This window comes from Nicotiana tabacum, chromosome 6 (assembly GCF_000715075.1).
Source record: "Nicotiana tabacum cultivar K326 chromosome 6, ASM71507v2, whole genome shotgun sequence".
Taxonomy (NCBI): Eukaryota; Viridiplantae; Streptophyta; class Magnoliopsida; order Solanales; family Solanaceae; genus Nicotiana; species Nicotiana tabacum.
Window position 1 is genome coordinate 177,902,829 of NC_134085.1, and position 22,726 is coordinate 177,925,554.

The following is a 22,726-nucleotide window of genomic DNA, read 5'->3' on the forward strand; positions in this document are numbered from 1 at the left end:
GCTCCTGCTTCTACCCACTTAGTAAAATAGTCAGTGAGTACTAACAGAAATCTTACCTTGCCTTTTGCTTGTGGTAGTGGACCTATGATATTCATCCCCCACTTCATAAAAGGCCATGGTGCAACAACCGGATGTAATAATTCAGTTGGTCGATGCATGTTGTTACCATATCTTTGGCACTTGTCACATTTAGCCACAAAATTTTCCGCCTATTCTTTCATTTTTGTCCAGTAATAGCCAGCTCTAATTATAGTTTTTACCAAAAATCTTTCTCCAGCGTGATTTCCACAATGTCCCTCGTGTATTTCTTTCATCACATATTCCGTTTGAGAAGGCCCGAGACATCTTGCTAGAGGGCCATCAAACATTTTTCGATATAAATTGCCCTGATCTAAACAGTAACGAACAGCCTTTTAGCGAAGTACCTGAGCCTTTTTCTTATCTTCAGGTAGTATTCCATACTGCAAAAAGTTGACAATCTCATTCCTCCAATCCCAAGTTAGATTATTGTAATTTACCTCATTTTTATCTTGATCAAGCACTGAATGAAACAAATGTATCACGGAAGCGTTTTCTTCATTTGTTACTTCTGCAGCGGATGCAAGATTAGCCAATGCGTCTGCCTCGACATTCTCTTCCCTTGGTATCTGTGTGACTTTCCAAGTCTGGAATTATCTGACTAAGTCTCGTGCCTTTTGCAGGTATTGTTGTATCCTTACATCTCTAGCTATATAAGTCCCCTACATTTGGTTAACTATGAGCTGCGACGCTTTTGATTATGACCTACTCTATTCCGAGCTCTCGTGCCAATTCTAAACCTGCAATCACAGCTTCATATTCTGCTTAATTATTAGTAATAAGATGACATTTTATGGCTTGTCGTATGGTTTCTCCCGCAGGTAGTACCAAGACAATGTCTAGACCTGCTCCTTTTACATTTGATGAACCATTAGTAAATAAGGTCCAAGTACCTGGATTAGACCCGTTAAATAAATGCAGTTCTTTTTCTGCCTCTATTGTATCCCTTGGCTAAAATCTGCCACAAAATCTGCTAAAACTTGTGACTTTATTGCAGTTTTAGGTTGATATGTAATGTCATATTCGCTTAGCTCTATAGCCCACTTAGCTAATATACCCGATAACTCTTGTTTATGTAATATATACGTAAGGGGTAGGCAGTAACTACAGAGATAGGATGACATTGAAAATAAGGCCTTAATTTCCTAAATGCCATAATTAATGCTAGTACAAGTTTTTCTAAATGAGGATTCGAGTCTCAGCATCTAATAAAAATTTTCTAACATAATAAATTGGAGATTGTTTACCTTGATCCTCTCGAATTATTACGACACTTACTGCTATTTCTGAATCATCAAGGTAGATGAGTAATTTTTTCACATCTTTTAGTTTGGCTAGGAATGGTGGATTTGACAAGTATGCTTTTAAATTTTTAAGTGTTTGTTGACATTCTTCAAACCATTCAAATTGATTTTGCTTTTTTAGGGCTGAAAAGAATTTGAAGCACTTTTTCGATGACTTGGAAATAAACCTTCCCAAAGCTGCTATTCTTCCTATCAACCTCTGTACCTCTTTTTCGCGTAAGTATATCCGGAATTTCCTCAATAGCTTTAATCTGTGCGGGATTTACTTCAATGTCATGGTTGGAAACAAGGAATCCCAAGAACTTACTTGATGACACGGCAAATGCACATTTCTCAGGATTTAACTTCATGTTAAATTTGCGAAAAATCTGAAATGTATCCGACAGGTGTTGAATATGATCCCCAGCTTGTTGTGATTTGACCAGCATATCATCTATATATACTTCCATGATTTTTCCTAGATGTTCTTGAAACATTTTGGCCGGACGGCATAATATTGTAACAGTAAGTCCCCTTGTCTGTGATAAAGGAAGTTTTTTCTTCATCTAGGGGATCCATTTTAATCTGATTATATCCTGAATAGGCATCTAAAAAACTTAATAATTCATGTCCTGCAGTAGCATCAATTAGTTGATCTATGTGCGGTAATGGAAAAGAATCTTTAGGGCAAACTTTATTTAGATCAGTATAATCTACTCAAATCGCCACTTACCATTCTTTTTGGGCACCACTACAGTATTAGCCAACCAATCTGGATACTTTACCTAGCGGATGGACCCGATTTTTAAAAGCTTTTGCACCTCATCTTGAATCACCTGTACTACAAGAAAAAGCCTTATCTAAGACCAACTTTTAGGGACGAGTTAATAATCCCGTCGCGAAAAATATATTTATTGGGACGAGATTATATTGCAGTCCCTAATGCTTTATTTTATAGCAAAGATATTAAATCTGGTCCCTAAAAAAATTAGTAACTGGTCCCAAATTATAATTGAGGGGCCTTGAGGTGAGAAAGTGTCGCCAAAAATTATACCAAATATTAGAAAACTATTGTTTTCTAAAAATCAGGCGCTAAAGCTAATTTATTGAAATAAAAGTCTAAAAACTGAAACTCTCCATATTCTCCAAAAACAAGCGCGCACAGATTTGTCCTAATACTCCGCCTAGCTCTAGAGCCCACATCGCTTATCTGCATTTTCTCAAAACTCAAATTGTGAATTTCTGCCCTAATATCTATCTTGCCTTTGAGATTAATCCAAGGTATGCTTCCTCTTTCAAGTTGCTCTTTTTCTTCTCTAATCGCTGATTGTTATTCCAGTTGTTGTTGTTCTTCTTCTTCTACTACTACTACTACTACCGCTACTCTAACATCAAAAAACTGGTAAGGTTTCGTACTCTAGTATTTTTTCTTTTGTATAATCAGTGGAAAGATTATTGGGTACCCACTACCGTCTGTCTATCTAAGGTTTTGTACTCTGGTATTTGAGTTGGGTTCCTAATTGGATAATTCAATTTCTGAAATGTATTCAAGTTTGTGGCATATTAGTTTTATGTATTCAGTGAGAGATTATCGAGCCAAAACAGGGACTAGCATGTATACTGTCATATTGCAATGTTGATTTACATCTAAAAAGATACTGTCGTATGTGATGGAACAACGTGTATACTGTCATATGTATTTTAGCACACCTGAAAAATAATTGCATCTAGACAGAAGTAGTCTTTTAGTTGTGCGCAACTGTTTTGGATGATAAATACTCTATGTTGATAAGATAAGAAAATTCAGTAGGTTGACAAGAAGTTATTAATACTTTCTTTAATTGTTCTTATTGTTCTGTTCTTCTGAAGCAAAGTTCAATTTTGCTAGAGTTTATGTTCACAGGAAAAATAATTTACTTTGATGTAAGAATTGCAATTCCTATTAAAGTTAATTGTGTCGTAAAGTATATTGTTTATGATTTTCTTTGTTGTAAATACTTATTTCGATCTTGGAGCAGGCTATAAGAAACCATGTATGAATGTTTTAGGAAACAACATCTTTAATTACAAGTTAATTGATAATCTTTTGTCTAGATTAGTGCCATCTTATTGTATATTGCAATGTTCTAACAAAGGTTGGCATGTAATGAGGAAGACTCAACCTCGTGATTCCTATGAGATTGTAAAATAAATGTATGATGATATTGTAGACTTAGGAAATCCTTCACAAAAGAAACGAAAAGGAACTGATGAGGTGAAGTATCTATTTATGAATTAGTATATTTATTGTTACATATACTGATGGCATGATTTCTTTTATTACTATATTGTCACACGTTGTCTTACTATTTTTTACTTTTGGCTCTTTCCAGGTTTAATATAACCATCAAAGACTGAAAATGAGGCGGAATCAACTATGAAGAGTATAACCAGATATGCGTTCGTCCTGCCGGGTGCTATAAGAAAGGGACAAGGACAAGGGCTTAGATCTTTGGTTGAGAAAGAGAATATGCCAACTAAGAATTTATTTCCTCAATCTAGTGATCTTGTTAAGCAATACATCCAAACAATTGAAATAAGTAAGATATTTTAAATCTATTGTTGTTAATGTGTACAAATGAATTTTAATGTTGAAATATTAGTAATATGATTTCGTTTCGCCAGGTGCTATTGGGAGGGGACGAGGACAAGGGCTTAAATGCTCTACCATGTCTTCTAGTCAAGGAACGAGAATGATGCATAAAAAATCCATTGTTCTTGAGAAAGAGTATATGCAAACTGATATTCCATTGCCTCCATCTACTGATCAAGTTAAGCAATACACCCAAAAAGTTGAAGCAAGTAAGTTTTTCCAAATCTGTGTTATTTTTAATTGCATATATAACTGAAATTAAATGCCAAACTAAGTGGTTTTTTGGTCCAGGTTCTATAGGGAAGGGACAGGAGCAAACTCCTAGATCTTTGTGCTCATCTTTGGAGATTTCTAAAAGCACAAGATCGAATTTTAGCATGTCTTGTAACCAAGAAATGCAAAAAATGAATAAAAACTCCTTGGTTCTTGAGAAAGAGTATATGCAAACCAATATTTCATTACCTCGATCTACTGATCAACTTATGCAACACTCCCAAGCAACTGAAACAGGCATGATAGTTTGAATCCATATGTTATTAATTTGTAGAACTTAATTTTATTGCTATAGCTTTTACCAAATTATGCAGTCGTAGGTTCTTCATATAATTATGGAAAGGTAAAAAAATTTCGAGGGAGGAACAAGTGCAAAGAAGTTGCATCACTTGAAGTCAGACAAAAGCTGAAAGTAACCTTTTACAATAATCGAACAGTTGGAACAAATAGCAAACTGTTTTCGAGGCACTTGGGAAGAATCGTTCGTGACCGTAATATATGTCCGTTGGGAGTATCACCGTGGAGTGATATTAAGGAAGAAAAGCTGAATCACATGTGGGCAGCTATTGAGGTAACAATTGATGCCAAGAATATGACTGTGCAATTTGAGTCATTTTAAGTCTAAGCAGCTAGAAAACAATTTTGACATGGCTGATAAATCTGGAAAATTTATCTACATGAATGAGAAAATTTATCTATTTGAAAGAGCCTTGCTTTCTTTTCTTTTGTTTGACAGGTGGGTATGATGAATCTTCATTTAATTTGTGGGTCATTACCTCCAGTGATATACCTGTCATATCTGAATAGGACCAAGCAAAACAATCTGCATTAGGCTTTAAAAATTCAATCAACTTACATTTCATCTCTGGGCTGAGGTTGGTCCCAATGTAGACTTTTCTGTCTGGACAATGTACAAATAGTATCACAGCCTCCAGTTCTTCAATTGTTGTTTTGATGCGTTCATTTTCTTCTGGTTCTTGAATAGTATCAGGCCTCAAGTCTACATCTATTTGCCCGTCTTCAGTTGAGGCTCATGTTGCAGTATCCTCAATTGAATTCTGTGATTGCTATTTTTCGTCACTTTTGTGCTTGAATCTGCCACTGAGTTAATGCTTCAAGAAGCTTGTTGGTCACCACGGATTTGCCGTATTCCCCATTGTGAAGGGAACTTGATAACTTGATGTAAAGTAGATGGAACAACATCCATTTCGTGAATCCATGGTCTGCCGAGAATCATATTGTAAGCCATATCCATTTCTATTACTTGAAATTTGGTGTCTTTGACTACTCCTTCTGCAAATGTGGTGAGTATTATCTCCCTTTTGTTATGATGCTCGAGTTGTCAAAACTAGACAAGGTGTGTGCCTTAGGTATCAACTTATCATTGGCTTGCATCTCGTTTACCACTCTTAACAGAATGATATTCACAAAACTACCTGGGTCAATAAAAACTCATTTTATATTACTGTCATGTACAAGTAAAGATATTACCAGTGCATCATTATGCGGGGTCAGCATGCCATCTGCATCTGCATCATCGAATGTTATACTATCTTCTTCCAAAATCTATCGAACTCGCTTCCCGTGGGTGACTGCAATTTTTGACACCTTCTTTGTTGTCGTATATGTTATGTCATTGATCTCCTCCCCTCCACTTATGACATTAACCGTCTTTTTGTTGAAGGAGGTTTTGGCGGTTCATGCCTATTCTTCATATATGCTTGCTTTCCCTTTTCACTAAACAATTCAGTTAAGTACCCTTGTTTTAATGCATGCTCTACTTCACCTTGTAACAATCTGCAATCCGCCGTTTTGTGACCGTGATCGTTGTGAAACTCGCACCAAAAATCGGGATTTCTCCTGTTTGGGTTTGATTTCATCTCTTTTGACCACCGTACCTTGTCTCCTATGCTTCTTAAAATAGCCACCAACTCGGATGTACTAACATTAAAACTGTAGCCGTCGATTTTTGCTTTCGAGCTTCTGTCATCGTCTCGCGTATCTCGCATGTTTCGTTCTTTTCTGAACCTTGATGATGAACATGACTCTCTATCTCTTGATTTAGGATCATACCTTGGGTTTTCATGTTTTGAACGCGAATCCCTTCCTACTGGTCCTATATAAGGTTTGTACCTGGTTTTACCGAACTTTTTTTCAATTTCAGCTCATCTTGAATTCACTTTTTCATCTTTCTAGGACTGAATGGTAGTATCTTCTTCTATCTGCAACTTTGTGCTGTATCTATTATAAACATCATTCCAAGTTGTTGCTGGAAATTCTCGTAAGCTTTCTTTGAGTCTCCTCGTGGCTTCCGAGCTTTTTTCATTTAGATTACTGGCAAAGGCCATAGCCGCCCAGTTATCAGGTACACATGGAAACATCATTCTTTCACGCTGGAATCTGTCTACGAATTCCCTGAGCAGCTCCGTATCTCCTTATTTTATTTTGAAAATGTCCTCTTTTCGTTTTTCAAATTTTTGAGCTCTCGAGTGTGCTTTGATAAATGAATCTGCAAGCTCAGCAAAAGAATCAATAGAATTTTTAGGTAAAAGAGAATACTATGTCAATGCTCCCTTCGTGAGTATTTCTCCAAATTTTTTGACCAATACTGATTCAATTTCTTGCTTGGTCAAATCGTTGCCCTTTACACCAGTTGTGAATGCAGTTAGGTGATCTCGTGGATCAGTTGTTCCATCGTATTTCGGAATATTAGGCATCTTGAATTTCTTTGGAATTAGTAAAGGAGTGGCACTTGGCTTCCAAGGTTGTTGAGAGTATTTGTCCATATCTATCCCCTTGATTACGGGTGGCACTCCAGGTATCTGTTCTATATGATCGCTCTGCTCCTTAAGCTATTTCTGCAAAGTTAATACTAAACTTTGTAAATCAGAATTAACTAGGTTACCTGACCCTCCATCACGAGACTCGCTGGGAGTTCCTCCACTTCCTGAGTTAACGAGTCCTGAGCGAGGATTTTCTAAGGTGTTGTTGTTTGGAGTTGGTGTTGGTGATACAGCCGGCAACTGGTTAGCAAAAGCCTGAAAAGCATTGCTGACTTGTTGAGCGATTAATTTTTTCAAAGCTTCATCAATAGCTTGATCATTCTCAAACTGCTCATTCATATTTGATTCAGATCCGTCAGAAGTCCCTTCTCGAGATTGTCGAGGAGAGTTTCGTTGTGAGGGGACTGGAGTTCCATCACCTTGTTGATTCTCCTGATGTTGCTGATTTTCTTGGTACTGTAAATTTTGTTGGTTAATGTCGTTGACATTCGACATGATTGTTTTGACAAAAGAGTTGATTTAGAAAGTAAAAGATTATCAGATTCCCGGTAACTGAACAAATTTTTTAACCCGAAAATAGGAATTTCAGTCAAAGCGTAATTTTAGAAGAACTCGGGTTACTGATAATCAGATAAAGAAATAATTATGTAACAAGAGAAGAAAAATTGGACTGAGAAGTAGCCGAGTAAGCGATTTTAAGCAATGTAAATAATTATATTCCAATAATAATCAGTGTGTCCCATACAAATGTTATTTCTCTCCTTTTATAGCTATTTCTAAGTACTACATTTCTTTCCTCTCATAATAGAGTCATTATGAGCAATTAATGTCATTAATGAAACGTTATAATTGATAATAGTAACTGTTTCGTGAAGATTCTATAATGTTCCCCATCATTTATACTCATTAATTGCATATATTACGTATTTGTACTTTTTGTTGTCCGGTTCATTCCATCGATGTCTCTTCAAATTATCAAGAGATCCGAGTAATCGTTCCTTCTTGTTTTCTTGAACCTTTACCCGTACCTATTAAGACCCGCGTCTTTTTGCATACTCTTTGCCAGTTGTCACTCTCTTATTAATCCACGTATCTTGACATGTGAGTCATATAATTAATTCCAAATATTAACTCGATTTCCCCCAATATAATCACCTTCCAAATAAAAAATACACGGCACAAATATTGTCTTTAGCATGAAAAGACTAGAAATGGAAAAAGATGTGGATTTGCAGTTGTAGATTTGATTTAAATGGTAAAATCGTGTTAAGATAGTGCAGATAAAGAGAAAAAAGATAATTGTAGATAAATGTACCTTAATCAAGCAAATAGTGGAAAATCATGTCTAATCGCTGACTAAGCTTCAAATATAAGTGGATAGTTTGTCATCAATTTCCAGCTTTTACCTTATGGGCGGTGAGAGACGAAAAGTACTTCATTTCCTGTGGATCTTGTTAGAAAAATAATAATCAAAAACGAAATTGAAGAAGGCGTGAGGCATGAGAACGACTGTCCTTAAAGAAGATACTGCCCGTATACAAATTTGGGAAATACAAACAATCTTCTTGAGGATACAACAAGCCAAGAATATACTTGCAGATTTTTCTATATCTACTTTGTTGGACGAACTTCTATTTATAAAGCAACCATCGGACCTTTTCAAAAAAAAATGTGTTCCTTCACAAAAGTTCAAGTCTTTGATATTAATATGTATAATATATATGTATTTGCACACATATAAGAGTATGTGTTCTAAATTAAACACATAAAAGGACAAGGACTTAATGTTAAAAAATAATATTAATTTTAACATCTCAAAAAGAATATTTAAATTGATGTCTAGATTCATTCTTTAATGGGTCTTTATATGATCAATCAATTTGAATATATTTTAATGTGTGTAAAAATAAATTAGAATAACTTTGAATATAATATTTTATTAACATTAAATGGCTATCAAAATCAGTTATTTTTCTTTATCTTTGAATTTGATCAAATATGGTGATCGTTTGCTAACATTAATTCAGAAATCATTTGACCGTTTCATTACGTTAATATCAGTTGATATTTGACTCCATATTGAAGTAAATGTCTTTCATGATTCCTTTTAGTTTTGTAACAGAAAAGCACTAATGTCTTGCTCATGGTTTGAACGTTAAAATTTTGATGAGCCTTTATGGCTTAGAATTTTATCAGATGGGTGTTTCGGTTTTTGGACTATATAAGTCCTTTGTGTAGTCATTTTGAAAAAGTGTGAAAATAGAAAAAACTTTTCTTCTTCTTTTTTTTATATTGGGTTTTCTTCTCATAGTCTTCTTCTTTTTTTGAGCCGAGGGTCTCCTGAAAACAGTCTTTCTACCCTTCGGGGTAGGGGTAGAGTCTGCGTACATATTATCCTCCCCATACCCCACTTGTGGGATTATACTGGGTCGTTGTTGTTGTTGTTGTTGTTGGGTTTTCTTCTCATAAATCTTTGTTGTTTCTATTCCTAGTTATATTAGAAGAGCTTGTTGAATCCTGGGGGATACGCCTAATATTATTCATCTCGGTGTGGGCGAAATATCTTTAAGGACAGTGTCTTTGACACGCCTCAAGCTAAACCTTTTATTCTCCATAACCATCCAATTTTTTACAACAATCTTAAGGATATTTTCACATAGTTATTATGGAGAATAACGCTATTAATATTGTTGTTGATGCTACTACACCTGTTGCACCAACTGTTTCTGTTTCTGTTCCATCACCAATTACCTATGCCAAACCTTTTCCTGATGTTTCAAAAATTAAGGTTTTTGGTGGAGATAATTTTAAGCATTGGCAGGAACGGGTGCATTCTATTTTGGATATGCATGGAGTTGCTTTTGCACTTACTGATCCTAAACCAACTGAAGCAACTTCTATTCAGATGGATCAATGGGTTCATGCTAATAAGGTATGTAGACATATTATAATTTCTACTCTTTCTAACGAATTGTTTGATGTCTATGTTTCCTACAAAGAGACAAAAGAAATCTGGGAGTCAATGATAACAAAGTACACTACTGAAGATGCTACTAAACAAAAGTTTGTAATTGGAAACTACTACAAGTGGGAGATGACGGAGGACAAAGACATAGATGCACAAATCAACGAATATCACAAGTTGATTGAAGATCTCAAATCTGAAGATATTTCTCTTCCCGAACAGTTTGTTGCTGGTATGCTTATAGAAAAACTTCCCAAATCTTGGAGTGACTACAAACAACAATTGAAACACAAACACAAGCAATTATTGCTGAAGGACTTGGTCAAGCACATTATAATTCAAAATACAAATCGCAAGCAAGTTGTTGCTGATGAAGGAAAGGAGATTGCTACAAGAGCCAACCTAGTGGAGAACAATAAGCGGCAGAACAAATCAAATAACAGGTATGATAAAGGAAATGGTTATAAGCCCAAAACCAACAATCAAACCTTCAAGAAAAAAAGTAACTGCTTTGTGTGTGGCAAACCTGGCCATCATGCTGCTCAATGCCGGAAGAGGGTTGGGAATGATAATCCCGCTAAGACTAAAGTAAATTTAACTGAAGCCAAAGCGGATGACATAATTGCTGCAGTTGTTTCCCAAGTGAACCTTGTGGCCAATGTGAAAGATTGGGTGTTAGATTTTGGTGCCACTAGGCACATATGTGCTAACAAAAAAGACTTAGTGTCTTACACTCAAGTTGAGGAAGGAGAAGAAGTTGTATATCTTTGTGACTCAAGGACTACTCCAGTTCTTGGAAAAGGCAAAGTTCTTCTCAAACTCACATCTGACAAAATTTTGGCATTGAATGATGTGTTGCATGTTCCTAGTATCCGAGCCAATTTGGTCTCTGTGGGATTATTAGGAAAAGTGGGGGTGAAGGTTTCTTTTGAATCTGATAAGGTCGTGTTGACCAAGAATAATAATTTTGTTAGCAAAGGTTATTATAACCATGACTTGTTTGTACTCTATGTTATCAATGAAAATGCTAGTACTTTTGCTTACTTGATTGATTCTTTTAATTTATGGCATGCTAGATTAGGACATGTTAGTTTATCTTATATTAAAAAAATGCATTCTGAAGGTCTTATTTTAAATATTAATTTTTCGAATATTGATATGTGTGAATTTTGTGCAGAAGCTAAACAAACTAAGAAATCATGTGCTTCAGTATTTAGAGAATCTGAATTATTAAGTTTAATTCATACTGATTTAGGAGACTTGAAACGAACTATGACTAGAGGAGGGAAAAAAATATTATGTGGCTTTTATAGACGATTTTTCTAGATATACAAAAGTTTATTTGTTGAGAAATAAAGATGAAGCTTTTGATAAGTTTTAAATTTTAAATCTGAAGTAGAAAATCAATTAGATGAGAAAATCAAAAGAGTTAGATCCGATAGAGGTGGTGAATTTATTTTGTTGAATGATTATTGTGAGAAAGAAGACATAATTCACGAGATAACTCCGCCATATTCTCCACAGTCAAATGGTGTAGCGGAAATAAAAAATAGGATCTTAAAGGAAATGATGAATAACATGATTGTTAGTTCTGGTGCTCCGGATAATCTTTGGGGTGAAACCATTTTATCTGCTTGTCATTTACAAAATAGAATTCCTTATAAGAAAACGGGTAAAACTCCTTATGAGTTGTGGAAAGGGTATCCACCTAATTTAAAATATTTGAAAGTGTGGGGGTGCCTTGCTAAAGTTATGTTGCCTGATCCTAAGAAAAAAAATAGGATCTAAAACATCTGATTGTATGTTTATTGGATATGCTGAAAACAGTGCAACATACAAATTTTTAGTAGTCAAAAGTGATGTACTTGAAAACAATACTATTGTTGAAACAAAAAATACTGAATTTTTTAAAAATATTTTTCCTTTAAAATTTGAGAAAATTTATTTTTCCAAGTGATAATATTTCACATGTTCCAATTGTTCAAAATGATTTTGAAAGTGAGGATTTAAGAAGAAGCAAAAGACCAAGGAAAGAAAAATCTTTTGGTAATGATTTTTATACTTATCTTGTGGATAATGATCCTTTAACATATTCTGAAGTTATTTCTTCGTATGATGCCTCATTTTTGAAAGAAGCTATTGATGTAAAATTAAATTAAATTTTACAAAATAAAACTTGGATTTTAGTTGATTTACCTCCGGGAGCTAAACCCATTGCTTGTAAATGGATTTTTAAGAAGAAACTCAATCTGGATGGTTCCATTGATAAATACAAAGCTAGACTTGTTGCGAAAGATTTTACCCAAAGGCAAAATATTGATTATTTTGATACTTATCCTCCTGTAACTAGAATTTCCTCAATTCGTGTTTTACTTACCTTGGCTTCTATTTATAAACTTGTTATTCACCAAATGAATGTTAAAACTGCATTTTTAAATGGTGATTTAGAAGAGAAAATTTACATGGAGCAACCTGAGGGTTGTATAGTATCTGGTCAAGAAAATAAAGTATGTAAATTGCTAAAATCTTTATATGGTCTAAAGCAATCACCTAAATAGTGGCATGAAAAATTTGATAAAGTATTGATTAATGATGGTTTTTCATCAATTGAAGTAGATAAATGTGTTTATACAAAATGTATAGATGGTACATGTATTATTATTTGCCTTTATGTGGATGACATGCTTATTTTTAGTTCTAGCCTTGATTTGGTACATAAAACCAAATTTTTCTTGTCTTCTAATTTTGAGATGAAAGGCATGGGAGAAGTTAGTGTTATTTTAGGCATGAAAATTATAAGAGATGACAGTAGTTTGATGTTGACTCAAGAACATTATGTTGAAAGAATTCTTAAAAAATTTGATAATTTTAATGTGGTACCTGTAAGCACTCCTTATGATGCTAGTAGTCAGTTAAAAAAGAATAAGGGAGATCCTATTGATCAAAATAAATATGCTCAAATTATTGGTAGCCTAATGTATTTGATGAATTTCACTAGACCTGATATTGCATATGCTGTGTATAGATTGAGTAGATATACTCAAAATCCGAGTCATGATCATTGGATTGTATTAGTAAGAGTAATGAAATATTTGAGAGGTACCATGAACTATGGTATTAAATATAGTGGATTTCCCAATGTACTAGAAGGATACAGTGATGCTAACTGGATCTCTGATTCAGATGAGACAAAATTCACTAGGGGATACGTGTTCACCCTCGATAGGGGTGTTGTGGCATGGAAATCAGCTAAACAAACTATAATAGCTAGATCTACCATGGAATCTGAGTTTGTGGCATTGGAATTAGCTGGCAATGAGGCCGAGTGATTAAAGAACCTTTTGGCGAGTATTCCACTAGGAATTAAACCGACACCTTCTGTGTCGATGCATTGTGATTGCCAAGCTGCAATAGCCATTGCCAAAAATAAATCCTTTAATTGGAAGAGCAAACATATCCGATTGAGACATAATGTGATAAAGCAGCTGCTGAAAGATGGAATTATTTCCATAGATTATGTAAAGTCAGAAGTGAATTTGGCCGATCCTCTAACTAAACCTTTGGGAAGAAAATTAATATCCGAAACATCGAGAGGAATGAGACTTTTGCCAATTTGAGTTATATCAACCATGATGGTAACCCAACCTATGTGATTGGAGATCCCATGAAGTAGGTTCATATAGGTAATAACAAGTCATTAGTTGATCAAATGTGCACTATTAAATTATATCCCTTCCTATGGTGTGTGTGCGTATATAGTGCAAGGCTACAAGGAATGAGAGGCTGAGTTATTAAACTCTTAATCTAATAATCCATAGCCTTTTATAGGTGGTGTATTGTGCTGCAGAATACACTTGATGGATGGACCTATATGAGTGTGAAGTGGGGCCGCTCCTATGAAATTTGTGGCAATTTCTAGAGCACTCATGAAAATCAGGCGCACACATGGCCTATTAGCGCAAACCGCGACAAACAATAAAGTGTGTGCGAGTATAATGTGATAGGTAAGACACTAAACTTACAAAAGAATTCTTGGTTCATAAAAGTTCTAAATTTCACCAATTGTTCTGTAAGTTTAATCTTATTTTATCTAGGTCTGGTTCATAGTCCAAGAGGCACCAGATTCGATGCATTATGCTCATTTGTGAAAATCCAGCGAGTTTATTTAATTTTCATTATAATATTCTTTTTGAGCTATGTGGGGGATTGTTAAAAAATAATATTAATTTTAATATCTCAAAAAGAATATTTAAATTGATGTCTAGATTCATTCTTTTAATGGGTCTTTATATGATCAATCAATTTGAATATATTTTAATGTGTGTAAAGGTAAATTAGAATAACTTTGAATAGAATATTTTATTAACATTAAATGACTATCAAAATCAGATATTTTTCTTTATCTTTGAATTTGATCAAATATGGTGATCGTTTACTAACATTAATTCAGAAATCATTTGACCGTTTCATTACGTTAATATCAGTTGATATTTGACTCCATAATGGAATAAATGTCAGTAAATGTCTTTCATGATTCCTTTTGGTTTTGTAACAGAAAAGCACTAATGTCTTGCTTATGGTTTGAACGTTAAAATTTTGATGAGCCTTTATGGCTTCGAATTTTATCAAATGGGTGTTTCAGTCTTTGGACTATATAAGCCCTTTGTGTAGTCATTTTGAAAAAGTGTGAAAACAGAAAAAACTTTTCTTCTTCTTTCTTTTATGCTGGGTTTTCTTCTCATAAATTTTTATTGTTTCTGTTCCTAGTTATACTAGAAGAGCTTGTTGAATCTTGGGAGATACGCCTAATATTATTCATCTCGATATAGACGAAATATCCTTAAAGACATTGTCTTTGACACGTCTCAAACTAAACCTTTTATTTTCCATAACTATCCAATTTTTTACAACACTTAAAAGGCACACAAAGTGGCCACCACCGATGTGGGACAAGTCCCACTTTTCCAACTTATATGACAAACTGTCTTTTAGATCTCACATCTATCTATACTCCTATTGAAGTATCGATTTTTCCTATATCGTGGCTGTAACGTAACTTGCATGGAGAAAAAAATTGATGGCAGCAATTTCATAACATAGTCATGGTAAATGCTTACACAAATTGGGTGTTTACACTACATTATCAAGTAATTTAACTTTAATAATTAAAAATTAAAGTGAGAATATATATTATTAGCTATAGTTAAGTGATAAACGTGAGTAAAAAATACATATTTTTTGCATATATTAATTTGATAGAAATACCAAGTGTGGGAAAGCCTTTATCCATAATCATTAGCCAGTGCTAACACTTAATTAAATCATTATTATTCTAGTAATTTAGCCAACTCGAGGTTCAAATCGGAAAAAGAGAGGTCAAATATGGGAAAAGACTTTGAATCAGAAGTTAATAACAGTATTAGCTATCACAAAAGCTTAGTACTCCGTTCGTTTTAATTTATGTAAACCTATTTCCTTTTTAGTCCGTGTAAAAAAGAATGACCACTTTCCCTATTTGGAAACAGTTTACCTTTATACAATGATTTAACCACACTAAATATATGTGCTTCATTTTACACCACAAATTCAAAAGTCTTTCTCTCTTTTCTTAAACTCCGTGCTCAGTCAAATGGATTCATATAAATTGAAACGGAGGGAGTATAACTTAATGGTAACGCTGAAAAATCTAGTGGAAATGACACAGTTAGCCACTTTTAAATATGTTGTTTAAAATATATCCACAATTTACAATATATTTAAAAATTAGACAATTTTGCTCAAACTTCAGGACACAACGTCCTAGAATTTAAACCTCAAATTAAGTTCAAACTTTAGGACATCGTGTCCTAAATTCTTTATGTCCAGAAGTTCGAATCTTATGTCTTAAATTTTAAATTAGTTAAGAAATTCAGAACACTCGGTCTTGAATTTCAAATTAGCAGCTCAAAAATTCAAGCTAAGTCCTGAATTTCCAAATTCAGGATACTTAGTCCTGAAGTTTGGGTGAATTAATTAATCTTTAAATATATTGTAAAGTGTTGATATATTTTAAATAGCGAACTTAAAAGTAGTTATTGTTGCACTTCGCCCAAACTTCTCTATGGCTTTAGAATCCATTTGGATGGGCTTGTTTTAAGTGACTTTTAAGACAAAATAGCTTTTAAGCCATAAGTTATTAGCTTTTGGCTTGTTTTTTTTGTCATTTTAGCCTTAAAACAAATGCTTAAAAGTACTTTTGTACTTTATCCAAACACTATAAAATGGCTTAAAAGCTATTTTAGCTTAAAAGCACTTAAAACAAGCCAATAAGCCCCCTGTGAATATTACAAAGGTCAATAAGCCCATTCTTTCAGCTCTTTAGTTTCCGCTACTAGTGTTCAAGCTCTTAGGCTGGCATTATAAAATGGCATTGTAAGCATTTAATGGATTTAAATCCATAAAATAATTTAGACCATATTAAATTCAAGACATTAGTCCAAACAAATATTGTGGCTAGTAAATTGGGCTAGTTATTTAAATCTAATATATGTGTTGGGCTAATCCATTTAATTGGACTACAGATTAAATGATAAGCCCACTTTATTAGCCCAAGGTCCAAATGGCTATTAGCCCATCTTAAAGTCCAGGCTCATGCCACATGTCAAGTGATGTGGCAATCCAAGCGAAATAAATGAGCCAATAAAATCATGTCATGTGTCATGTGATGTGGCAATCCAAGCCAAATAAATGAGCCAATTAAATCATGCCAAGTGTCTGGATGGTATTGGTCGGTTCAAACAGAACAATCAAATCGCAGAGCCACACCACCCCTATAACTATAAATAGAGGTCTCCATAAAGCTAGAAGACGCCAGAAGTGATAACAAGAAGTAAGCAGAGAGCTTGTGGATCAAACACCGCAGATTTCTCTACAAGCTACAAGTTCAAGCACTCAAGCAACAAGTTCAAGTTCAAGATAAAGAAAGAAGCCAAATCAAATACCAATGCGTTCAAGATCAAATTACTTGTTCGTGATCAAATCCAAATTCAAGTTCGAGGAGGAGATTCAAGATCAAGCTTTATAAGCCCTTGAATCAAATCAAAGTCAAGCTCATTAAGATACTTTAAATTCTTGAAGAATTAGAGGAATACCATAGAGATTGTAACACTTTCATTTATTGAAATCAAATATTACATTTGTTACACAATTTTCCAGTTTTGAAAATTTATTTTTCTCGATGCGAAAATTTGTTGTTACAAATTTCTGGCACGCCCAGTAGGATAATCTCTACCTCTCATCTCTTCAAATTACCAAATTTCAAGAATATAAAAGTGGCTCCTAAGAAGATCAACTTCGAACTCACTACTGCTAAGGCTACAGATTCCAAGTTTTCATCTGATGTGGAAAACTTGTTGGATGCTACTATAGAAAGCGTAGGACCTGTCACTAGGAACAAAGAAAACTTCCTGGGACAAAAAACATTTCAAATGCCGTCTGCATCGGTTCCTATCTTTAATGTTCAATCCTCAAAGGGGGTAAGATCCTTTCCAACTGAATTGGAAGAAGGAGCGAACATTGCTAAAATTGTTGAAAAGACATTGGCTCTACTTAGCCCTTCTAGATCTAAGAATCTCATCACACAGGGTGATGATGATGTCTTGATCACTGGATCTGCTCCAAGCACTCCACGTGAGTTGTTCCACTCAAAGTGTGGTGTAAGAGAAAATCTGCGGTTTGCTCCACCATCCACGACGGTTATCCAAGCAATGGTGACTAATACTTCAACTGTTGAAGAAAAACTTGCAAATTTAACAAAGGTAATTGAAGGGTAAACGAAGAATATGCAAGATCAAGATAATCAAATTGTCAACTGACAAATAGAGTTGAAAGCATGATGGAGGGAGATTCAAGTCATGCATCTAAAAAGCTCCCAATGATGCAAGATAAAGGAGACTCATCTGCAAGGCAAACAACGGCTCCTAAAGAATTTCAAATTTCATCTGATGGGGTTATTCCCATTGACCAATTGAAAGACTTCATTATGGGAACCATCAAAGATAAGTATGATGTTGCTGCCAAGTCTTCTCTCGCATATGCAAAGCCATACACTACGAGGATTGATAGTTTGAAGATGCATGCAGGTTATCAACCCCTAAAATTTCAACAATTCGATGGTAAAGGAAATCCGAAGCAACACATTGCACACTTCGTCGAAACTTGTAATAATGCTGGAACCTATGGAGATTATCTTGTCAAGTAGTTTGTCCGTTCCTTAAAAGGAAATGCTTTTAATTGGTACACTGATCTCGAGGCTGGTTTCATCGATAGCCGGGAGCAACTTGAACATGAATTTATCAATCTCTTTTATAGCACAAGGCGCACTGTAAGTATGGTTGAACTCACACACATGTGTCAATGGAAAAATGAACTAGTTGTTGATTTCATCAATCGATGGAGGAATGCGAACCTCAATTGTAAAAGATAGACTTAGTGAAGCTTCTGGAATAGAAATGTGTATCCAAGAAATGCATTGGGGACTTCGCTACATCCTACAGGGTATCAAGCCTAAGTTTTTTGAAGAATTGGCTACACGTGCTCATGATATGGAGCTAAGTATGTCTTCAAGTGGAAATCATGGGCCACCTGCTTATGAACCTCGCAAAGTGAATGATAAACACTAAATAAAGAAATGAGGCAAGTTTGTGCCGAAGTCTGAGAGTAAGGAATCAATGAATGTTAATGACTAGCCATTAAAGGTCACTACAAAAGTGAGTAAGAAGCAAAGTGTGAAGATAAAGTCCTTACAGGATAAAGTTGGCCGAAAGTTAACTTTGAAGGAAATGCAAGCGAAAGAATATCCATTTTTGGACTCCGATGTCCCAGCGATTTTTAAAGAACTCCTTGAGTTGAAACTCATTGAGCTACCAGAAATGAAGCGGCCAGACGAAGCTGGAAATACTAATAATCCAAATTATTGCAAGTACCATCGGTTGATTAGCCACCCTATTGAAAAGTGCTTTGTCTTCGAGGAGAAAGTCATGGACTTGGCCGCTGAAGGAAAAATCTTGCTTGAGGATGAGAAAGACAGTTCGAATCAAGTCTCTTTCATTTTAGTCCACTTGATCCCATTGTCCTTTGCAATTTTGTCAAAGTACATTTATGTGATGACATCCAAACTGCATCATCACCAAATATGATTAAACTTGGTGACTTTGAACCTATCGATGTGAGCAAACCATTGCTTCACCCTATGTCTTATAAACTAATAGTGGAGGAAAGATCTCAAGAGAAAGGTGAATATCGTGATGATCAAACTGATGATGAAGGTTGGATTCTTGTGACTCGGCGAAGATGCTGCAAGACAAATTCACAAAGGGAGTCAAATAAACAGTTGACTAGGGTAAAAATAGTGAAAAAACCCAAGAAGAAAATGATGAAGAAGAACTGGAAGAAAGCAAAAATGGCGGAGAATCACTATCAAAGGCTACGTTGTCCAGTGACATTGGAGGACCCGCGAGCTTTCTATGAATATATCAAGGCCTTATGTTGTAAGATAGATGAAGAAGAGACAAAGAATGAGGATCCATCATTGCTGCCACCTCCATTGCCTGAACAACTCACTGGGAATTCTGAAGAAGTGGACATTTGTAATGCAAAAATCACATTTACTAATGATGATATTTTGCTTGGTGAAACACACCATAATCTCCCCCTATTTATGGTTGGCTTTGTGAGAGAACAGAGAATAAGTAGAATCTTGATCGATGATGGGTTTGGCGTCAATATTCACCCAATTCGTACTGTCAAAGAGCTTGGCATACCGATGAATGAACTATGTGAAAGTTGTTTGATGATTCAAGGGTTCAATCAAGGGGGGCAAAGAGTTATAAGGGCTATCAAATTGGAAATAAATATGGGAGATTTGCATTCGAGTTCATGGATGCACGTGATCGATGCAAAAAAATCATATAATATCTTGTTAGGAAGGCCGTGGATACACGAGAACAAAGTGGTTTCATCCACCTACCATCAGTGCTTGAAATAATGCGAAGGTGGGGTCGAAAAGAAGATAGTTGCTGATGATAAACCCTTTACCGAGGCTGAATCAAACTTTGCCGATGAAAAATTCTACTTAAAGAATTATGTCTCAAAGGAGGGTAACATTAATGATGTGATGTGGACCAAAAGTGTTGTAAAGAAGGTTGATATCACAACTAGCAAGGAAAAGATTACAGTTGAAAAAGATCAGGTGCTTCATGATAGGAACAAGATGAATGAGTCATCTTCAAGTAAGAAAGTGACTCTTGTTCTTCGCTATGTCCCAAAGGCAAGGAAAGTTGAAGATCTATCTTCTGAATTACAAGGTAAGGTGTTAGGAGACTTTACCCTTCCTATCAAGTGAATTGATGCAATTAAGTCGTCTACAAAGTTGCTTAAAGGGTTTGTCAAATCATCAAGCCACAATTCGCTTCTAAATATAGCACTTTCTGCAAAGCGCAAAAATGAGGGCTTTGACCCAAACGCCTACAAGTTGTTAGCAAAAGCTAGATATGATCCCAACGAACCATCCAAGTTGGGAAAGCTCCCGCCTGAAGCTTCAAACCCAACTCAAAAGATTATGATGGAGAAAGGGTACCCACTAAAGCAATCACGTGAAAGATTGGGTTACAAACAACCCCCGCCAATCTGTATCTCCATTAAAAGGGCAAGTTGTAACTACATTACTGCTAAAGAAGTGTCTATGATGCTTAATAAGAAGCCTTCTGTGTTTGATCAACTTACGAAGCCAAGGACCTCAGTCTTTGATAGGTTGGGACCATTGAAGAAGGAAAACAAGCGTCATGGAAGTGATAGAAGGATTGGAGCACCTATCTTCGCTAAAAAGGAGATTTTGACCACAGACTGCCCAAGTCTGATTCCTTCTAGAATGAGGTGAGAGACCAAACTTGTAGTTTCATACGAAGAGGTCCTCAAAGCAAAGACTCATACTATAGTACACACTAAAGAACATGATGAACATGAAGAAAGTGTGGGGTCATCATATCATATCACCATTCATGATGAACAAAATGCTTCATCTTATACGGAAGTCGAGGAAAAATGCCTTGATATTCATGTATGTCATCACATATCTTTCAATGATGGTGATCCTCAAGAGGATAAAGACGCTAAAGATGCACCACTTGAGCTTGAAGAAGGGGTGAAGACAACGGTTGATGCGCTAAAAAAAGTCAATCTCGGAGTAGTTGAAGATCCAAAGCCCACATATGTCAGTGCCTCTCTAACTAATGATAAAGAGGGCAAATATATTAAGCTACTTAAGGAGTTAAAAGACGTATTTGCTTGGAGCTACAAAGAAATTCCAGGTTTAGACCCCAAGGTGGTTGCTCATCATCTTGCTGTTAGACGAGGTGCTCGTCCTGTGAAGCAAGCACAACATCGCTTCAGACCTGAACTGTTCCCTTGATTGAAACCGAAGTTAACAAGCTTATTGAGGCTGGTTTTGTTCGTGAAGTTAAGTATCCTACATGGATTTCAAGCATCGTCCCTGTAAGAAAGAAGAATGGCCAAATCCGAGTTTGTGTTGACTTTAGGGACCTAAATAACGCTTGCCCTAAGGATGAATTTCCTCTTCCTATCCCTGAGTTCATGATTGATGCAATGACTGGATACGAGGCGATATCTTTCATGGATGGTTCATCTGGATATAATCAAATTCGCATGGCATCGAAGGATGAAGAACTTACTGCCTTTCGCACCTCTAAAGGTATATACTGCTACAAGGTAATGCCTTTTGGTTTGAAGAATGCTGGTGCTACATATCAACGTGCCATGCAGAATATTTTTGATGACATGCTTCATAAAAATGTGGAGTGTTATGTTGACGATTTTGTGGTAAAGTCAAGGAAGAAATATGGTCACTTGCAAGATTTGAGGATGGTATTTGAACGGCTTCGGAGGTACCAACTCAGAATGAATCCATTGAAGTGCGCCTTTGGAGTTACTTCTGGGAAGTTCCTCGGTTTTATTGTTCGACACCGAGGTATCGAAATTGATCAAGCTAAGGTGGATGCTATCTTGAAAATGCCCGAGCCTAAGGATATTCATGAATTAAAAAGGCTTACAAGGTAAGTTGGCATATCTTAGAAGATTTATTTCAAATATGGCTGGAAGATGCCAACCATTTAGTCACCTCATGAAGAAAGGGGTTCCTTTTGAATAGGACCAAACTTGCAGAAATGCTTTTGAAAGCATTAAGTCTTATCTGATGAAACCTCTAGTACTGGCAGCCCCCATACCTGGAAAGCCATTAATATTATTCATTTCAGCACAGGAAAGGTCAGTAGGAGCGCTTCTAGCTCAAGGAAACAGTGAAGGAAAAGAAAATGCACTTTATTACTTGAGTAGGATGATGCCTACAAATGAGCTCAAGTATTCACCTATCGAGAAGTTATGTTTGGCACTCGTCTTCTCTATTCAGAAGCTGAAGCATTACTTCCACGCTCACATTGTGCGACTCGTCTCAAGAGCGAATCCTATCAAGTTTGTCATGTCTAAACCAGTGCTAAGTGATCGATTAGTAAGGTGGTACCTCCAATTTCAACAATTTGAAATTATGTATGTTCCTCAAAAGGCGGTTAAAGGACAAGCATTAGCGGACTTCCTAGCTGACCATCCAATTCCAGATGATTAGGAGTTGTCTGATGAATTGCCTGATGAATATGCAATGGTC

General features: G+C 35.5%; 3 protein-coding genes across 3 annotated transcripts; all 3 read left to right on the top strand.

The window, feature by feature from the left end:
- Nucleotides 1-2,507: 2,507 nt before the first annotated feature.
- On the top strand, nucleotides 2,508-5,209 carry LOC107771540 (uncharacterized). Its single transcript, XM_075254438.1, has 5 exons — nucleotides 2,508-2,642; nucleotides 3,734-3,940; nucleotides 4,026-4,202; nucleotides 4,285-4,837; nucleotides 5,003-5,209. Exons 2-4 carry the CDS (start codon nucleotides 3,778-3,780, stop codon nucleotides 4,515-4,517), a joined length of 573 nt encoding a protein of 190 aa, XP_075110539.1. The 5' UTR covers nucleotides 2,508-2,642; nucleotides 3,734-3,777; the 3' UTR covers nucleotides 4,518-4,837; nucleotides 5,003-5,209.
- Nucleotides 5,210-9,714: 4,505 nt separating this feature from the next.
- On the top strand, nucleotides 9,715-13,343 carry LOC142182209 (uncharacterized). Its single transcript, XM_075256265.1, has 3 exons — nucleotides 9,715-10,993; nucleotides 11,414-11,714; nucleotides 12,710-13,343. Exons 1-3 carry the CDS (start codon nucleotides 9,715-9,717, stop codon nucleotides 13,341-13,343), a joined length of 2,214 nt encoding a protein of 737 aa, XP_075112366.1.
- A 5,843-nt stretch (nucleotides 13,344-19,186) lies between these two features.
- LOC142182210 (uncharacterized) lies at nucleotides 19,187-22,687 on the top strand. The gene is made up of 6 exons (XM_075256266.1): nucleotides 19,187-19,925; nucleotides 20,046-20,357; nucleotides 20,433-20,925; nucleotides 21,022-21,404; nucleotides 21,473-22,121; nucleotides 22,231-22,687. Exons 1-6 carry the CDS (start codon nucleotides 19,187-19,189, stop codon nucleotides 22,685-22,687), a joined length of 3,033 nt encoding a protein of 1,010 aa, XP_075112367.1.
- Nucleotides 22,688-22,726: the final 39 nt, after the last annotated feature.